The 6,669-nt window shown below is 44.7% G+C and overlaps 1 protein-coding gene across 2 annotated transcripts in view; it reads left to right on the top strand.

The window, feature by feature from the left end:
- Mypn (myopalladin) overlaps positions 1 to 6,669 on the top strand; it is an 88,443-nt gene that overhangs the window by 72,278 nt on the left and 9,496 nt on the right. For both annotated transcript variants that reach the window (XM_021205019.1, XM_021205020.1), the window contains 3 exons: positions 1,576 to 1,797; positions 3,836 to 3,985; positions 6,187 to 6,269. In XM_021205019.1, the coding sequence (XP_021060678.1) occupies positions 1,576 to 1,797; positions 3,836 to 3,985; positions 6,187 to 6,269 (455 nt within the window). The remainder of the gene's footprint in view (positions 1 to 1,575; positions 1,798 to 3,835; positions 3,986 to 6,186; positions 6,270 to 6,669) is intronic.

Here is a 6,669-nt window from a genome sequence, read left to right as displayed (position 1 = left end):
TTTTATCCTGAAAGTAGATAAGGCAGAGTGAGGAGTGACCTAACCCCAGTTTGGGGAATCAGAAACGTGCACCCCGTCCATCGATGGAGGACCAGTCCAGCCCTTTTCACTAGTAACAATGCAGAAAGGACCTATGGGTGTAACGGAGACACACTAGTCCCATTTGCACAGAGCATCAGGACCTGTGACGTAGGTTGTGACTTTACAGTTGGATCTGTGTGAGGCAGACATGTTTGACCTTGAGATCTAGCAAACTGCCATTCAAACTGCCCATCGGCTCAGGGATTTAGTAACAGGCCACACAGCACTCTCTGTCACAATGTCCTTGTCCCTAAGGCTCCACCTGCCAAATGCTTAATCTGTCACGGAAGCGGCTTGGCCTTTACATTCTTACGTTAACACTTGTCTTTAGTTAATACATCGGATTACATGGTTGGTACATTGATCAGATATATCTGTTCATATTTTTTTAAGATTTATTTATTTATTATATGTAAGTACACTGTAGCTGTCTTCAGACATAGCAGAAGAAGGCGTCAGATCTCATTATGAATGGTTGTGAGCCACCATGTGGTTGCTGGGATTTGAACTCAGGACCCCCTGGAAGAGCAGTTGGTGCTCTTAACTGCTGAGCCATCTCTCCAGCACTCTGTTCATATTTTTAATTTTATAAATGCTTATTATTAAAAAGCTTGCAACTAAACTTAACCGTCATACACCAAAGTGAGCCAGACCCAGACTATTCATGTCAGTGAAGCTCTCTACTGCTTGAACAACCTTTTCCTGAAGCTGGACTTTATATTTCACCATGGGATATAGTTTTATGTATTTCTCCTCTGTAAGCCTGACAGCTGGAGTTCATCCCCAGAACCCATGACAAGTTAGAAGCAGAGCTGTGGCTGGTTGGTTTTTCTCAGCTTGACACAGCTCCAGACATACCAGGGAGGAGGGAATCTTAGTGGAGTAAATGCCTCCATTGGATTGGCCTACAGGCAAGTCTGTGTGTTATTGCATTGAATAGTGATTGATGTGAGAGGGCCCAGCCCATTGTGGGCGGTGCCACCCCTGGGCAGCTGGTCCTGGTCTGTATAAGAAAGCAAACTGAACAACCGTGGGGAGTAAGCCAGTAAGCAGCGCTCCTCCAGGGCCCCTTGAATCCCTGCCCTGACTTCTCTGGATGATGTAACCTCCAAGATGAAATAAACCCTTTCCTCCCAGAGTTGCTTTTGGCCATAGTGTTCATCACAGCAACAGAAACCCCCATCTAAGGGGCCAGAGAGACGGCTCTGTGGTCAAGAGTACTGTAAGTCCTTTCAGAAGACCTGGGCTCAATGTCAAGCACCTACATGGTGGCTCATAGGCACGTCCATGTCCCACAGACCTGTGCAGGCAAAACATCCAGACATGTAAAGTAAGAATAAATCTTTTTTTAAAAAACACCCTAAGAGAAGAACTGACTCCAGAGAGCTGTCTAGAACATTGGCATACACACACAGCCCCTTATATAATTATATTAAAAATGATGATAAAATTTATTTTACATAGACGTTTCAACATAACCTTCTTCTCTGACAGGAATATAAAATTTCCAGCTTTGAGCAGAGGCTGATGAACGAGATAGAGTTCCGCCTGGAGCGTACTCCTGTCGATGAATCTGATGATGAAATACAGCATGACGAAATCCCCACGGGCAAGTGCATCGCGCCCATCTTTGACAAAAGGCTCAAGCACTTCCGGGTTACCGAAGGCTCCCCAGTCACCTTCACCTGCAAAATTGTTGGGATACCTGTTCCAAAGGTAGGGAAGGTGACCCGCCAGTTGATCATCAATAGCATGGAACTATATACGGGGTCTTCAGAAGGTCTCACGGGACTAACCCGTAGCTCGGTGGCAGGGTTGTCGCCTTACCTCCAGTGGACAGGCTCTAGCACGTGTCCCTCACACCGGGAATAAAAAATATCTCAGAGGGCTAGAGAGATGGCTTCACAGCCAAGAGCCCTTGCTGCTTTTACGGGGTGGTTCACAAGCACCTGTAACTCCAGCACCAGGGCATCCGACGCCCGCTGCTGGCCTCTTCCTGTACCACCCACCCATCCAACCAGCAGAGACACGTTAGAAAGGAAAGTCTCTGGCTTGGGATGTAGCTCATGATGTAGCAAGCATGAAGCCCTGGGTTCAATCCCCCAGAACACATAAAACCTGGACATGGCTATGCATGCCTGTAATCCCAACACTTAGGAAGTGAATTAGAAGTTCAAGGTCACCCTTTGCTACTTAGTATATTTGAAGCCAGCCTAGGCTACCCTAATTCAGGAAAACAAAACAAAACACACACACACACACATATGCACATGCACACACAAACTTGTCATACCACAGTGAAATATCTACAGAATAAAAATGAAAAACAGCCAGGCAGTGGTGGTACATGCCTTTAATCCCAGTACTTGGGAGGCAGAGGCAGGAAGATTTCTGAGTTCGAGGCCAGCCTGGTCTACAGAGTAAGTTCCAGGACAGCCAGGGCTACACAGAGAAACCCTGTCTTGAAAAAAAAACAAACAAACAAAAAAACAAAAAACAAAAAAACAAAAAAAAAGGGAAATAAAGAAAAAAAGAAAGAAGAAAGAAAGAAAGACAGACAATATTTAAAAATTAGCAAAGCCCTCAGAATTTAGCTAAAAATGTATCAGAAATAAGATCATTAGGACAAAAAGAAATCAGACTTGTTGGGGGTTTTTGTTTGTTCATTTTTTTAGGCAGAGTCTCTTGTAGTACCGACTGGCCTGGGACTCACTCACTATGTAGACCAGGCTGGCCTCAAAGCCACAAGATCCACCTGCCTCAGTCTCTGGAGGGCAGGAATGAGGCAAGTGCTGCCACATCAAACTTTGAATTTTAATACAAGTTTAAAACAAATGTCTTAGTCATGTGCCTTATTTTGGATTATTGGCCCTCTTAGTCACTGAACCCATCCAGTTAGTATTTCTCATTGTATTTCGTTTCTATTTAACACCCACAGGGTGCCTTTTGTCATACAAAGAGAGCTATATTGGTGTCCTTACAGTTAAGGTAGCCAAGAATGTCCCATGCTTGTCACTGGCTCTGAGTCACTGCATTCCTTGGCAGTCAGAGAAGGCTTTGCACCCGGTGTGGGTATGACAGGGGATCTACTTTCACAAACACAAGTGTGGTGGTGCCCCACAGGGTTAGGTAACTGGGGCTAAGGTGGATGAACTCTTACAACCAGCACATTATCTGCCCTGCCTTGAAGAACTTGTCCTCACGTATGCAGGGCCAACCACACAAACATGCACAGCAAATCTGTATATTTCAGTCTCAGAGTTTGGATTTTGGCCAGATGGTAAATCGAGCACCTTGATGCTAGTTGTATTCTTTCCCGTCCAATAAACCACATTAGCCTTTCAAGCAAGGTGAGCCATCTCAGGCGCTCAGACCTGCATCTGCTTTATGCTTGGGCCTTACATCCGGTAATGGAGGGATAACCCAGGTTCCTTGTTCATCATTTTGCCTGGGAAGACATAACGATCCTTTGACTGTCCTTAAGCTAATTACGGTGTACAATAAAGATAGTCGAAAACTTTATCGCAGTGCTAAACCATATTGGGTTTTTTTGTTTTGTTTTGTTTTGTTTTACTTAGGTATTGTATAGTACAGGTGGAGGTGCACAGTGTACTGTCACTTTGAAAATGTTTTATCATCTTTCTCGGTGTTTGCAAAAGACATGGCCTTTATCTCGAAGTTCTGAATATCTCCACCCCTGAAGATGCTCTCAGTACATCCTCACCAACAGTGTCTTGCTTCCCTCCCATGCCAGGTTTATTGGTTCAAAGACGGAAAGCAGATTTCTAAGAGAAACGAGCACTGTAAAATGAGGAGAGAAGGGGATGGGACCTGCTCGCTACACATCGAGTCCACCCACAGCGATGACGACGGCAACTACACCATCATGGCCGCCAACCCCCAGGTCGGTTGCAGGGCTTCTGGACACCACCGTCGGGAGTGGTTGATGTTGCTTGTGAATGAGACCTTAAGGAAAATGAGAGAGAGGCGTGATTGTGCCTAACTAGAACACAGGGTGGAATTTAGGCTAGTCTGCTCCTCCCTGCCCTTGTCAGAAGACATTGGTGGGGCTGGAGGATACAGTTTGGTATTTAGAGTGTGTATCTAGCATGCTTGAGGCCCTGCAGTTGATCCTCAATGCCATGTAGAAACCAGCAGGCAAAGGCAAGCAGGATCAGTTCAAGGTCACAATGTATCGAGTTTGAAGGCAGAAAACAAATCAAAACAAAGCCAGGGGCCTCAGTAGTTATGAGCATTTGCTGTTCTTCCAGAAAACCCTGTTCACTCCCCAGCACCCACATCAGATGGCTCACAATTACTTGTAACTACGGATCAATGGACTCTAATGCCTTCTGCTGGCCTTTGAAGACACCCACATACCTGTCAAACACACATACACATACAAATAAATACAAAGTAATTAAATAGATGAGGGCTAGAAGTGTGGATCAGCACATTAAGAGCACCTAGAGACTCTTGTAGAGGACCTGGGTTCAGTTCTGAGCTCCCACATGGCAGTGGACAGCCATCCGTAACTCTGCTTCTAGGAGTTCTGGCCTCTTCTGACTTCCAAGGGAATCAGACATAAACCGTACACAGATGCATATTTGAGCAAAATACTCATACTCCATTTTTTTGTTTTGTTTTGTTTTTCGAGACAGGGTTTCTCTGTGTAGCCCTGGCTGTCCTGGAACTCACTCTGTAGACCAGGCTGGCCTGGAACTCAGAAATCCGCCTGCCTCTGCCTCTGCTGGGATTAAAGGCGTGCGCCACCAGGCCTGGCTATACTCATACTCTAAACAAATCTTTTGAAAATTAAAATAAACCTAGAGAAAAAATAAAAAGGCTTGAAATATCTCTCAAACTCATATCAGATTTTTTTTTAAGATTTATTTATTATTATATCTAAGTACACTGTAGCTGTCTTCAGATGCACCAGAAGAGGGCGTCAGATCTCATTATGGGTGGTTGTGAGCCACCATGTGGTTGCTGGGAATTGAATTCAGGACCTTTGGAAGAGCAGTCAGTGCTCTTAACCGCTGAGGCATCTCGCCAGCCCATATCAGATTTTTTTTTCTTTTTTTCTTTTTTTCTTTATGGATAAAAATTGGAGAGCTGTAATCTTTCTGCTTTTCTTTTCTGAATGAGAGTGTTTTAAAATTTCCCTAAAAGACAGGACAGAATATTTTCAATTTTCACTCAAACTGAAACTCCATATAGCCATCGATGCGATTTTCATGCCTTTCCCTCCTGAAATGTCAATGCTGATGAATTTCTATTGAGGAAAGTATAAGAATATCTGGCCATGATCTTTGCATTGTTGCTACAAGTAATGTTAAATTCAGGGGGGGAAAAATGCATATGCCCTCAGAGGCCAGAAGAGGGCGTTGTCAGATCCCCTAGAGCCGGAATTGTGTGGTTTATGTGGGTGCTGGGAGAAGATGCGGTCATCTACAAGAGCAGCAGGCTCTCTGAACCTCTAAGCCATCTCTCCAGCCCCAGAAGCCAGATCTGTGAAGCACTGGCTGTTCAAGGATGAGGACCAGCGCTCGCTCCTGTGAATGCTGGGGGTGTGGTGGCCCACCTGGTATTCAAGCCACTGAGGACAGAGATAGGGGAACCCTGTGCAAGCTGCTAGCCACGTTAGTCACATCTGCAAGCACTGGGTTCATCTGAGAGATCCTTCCTCAGTGATTAAGGTGGAAGGAAGGTCATCTAATCTAGCAAGACTCCCAACATCAACCCCAGGCCTCAATACACACATGTAAATGTGCCTGAAGACACACACACACACACACACACACACACACTTGGGACGCAGAAGCAGGTGGATCTCTGAGTTCAAGGCCAACCTGGTCTACAGAGCAAGTTTCAGGACAGCCAGGATTACACAGAGAAACCCTGTCTTAAAACAAAACAAAACAAAAGTTGCAGTGTTTTCTTTCCTTTTGAACACAGAAAGTCTCATCATTGTTTAAAGAATAATAAAAGAAAAAAAAAAGAATAATAATAATGTATAATGTTTTGGTGAAGATAACATTAATATAAATTGAAAAATATGGTTTTCTCCTTATTTTAATCTTCTTTGTTTAATCTGCTTCTCAGGGGAGAATCAGCTGTTCTGGTCACTTGATGGTACAGGGTTTGCCCATTCGAAACCGACTCAGCCCTGCCGGTCAGTCTCACAGGTAAAGACAGGAGATTTCCCCTTTTCTGGAGCCTCCCATGACCCCACTCACCGCAGTGAACAGCAGTTGTAAGGTCTACGGACCACTGCTTACATGGACCACACGTTGCAGCGCCACCACCAGGAGCTCCTCAGCATACAGACATCAAGCCTTGTCTAAAGCATCCACGTCAGAATCCACACTTTCACAAAACCCCCAGAGATGGATGCACGGGCACATTTATGTTTGAGAATCTTGGACTTGGGCACTTTATTATTATTCTTTTTTAAAAAAAAGATTTATTTTATTTTATGTATGTGAGTACACTGTAGCTGTCTTCAGACACACCAGAAGAGGGCATCGGATCCCATTACAGATGGTTTTGAGCCACCATGTGGTTGCTGGGAATTGAACTCAGGAT

Source organism: Mus pahari, chromosome 9 (assembly GCF_900095145.1).
Source record: "Mus pahari chromosome 9, PAHARI_EIJ_v1.1, whole genome shotgun sequence".
Lineage (NCBI taxonomy): Eukaryota > Metazoa > Chordata > Mammalia > Rodentia > Muridae > Mus > Mus pahari.
The sequence above is the reverse complement of the archived record's forward strand: the minus strand, read 5'-3'. Positions and strand labels throughout refer to the sequence as shown.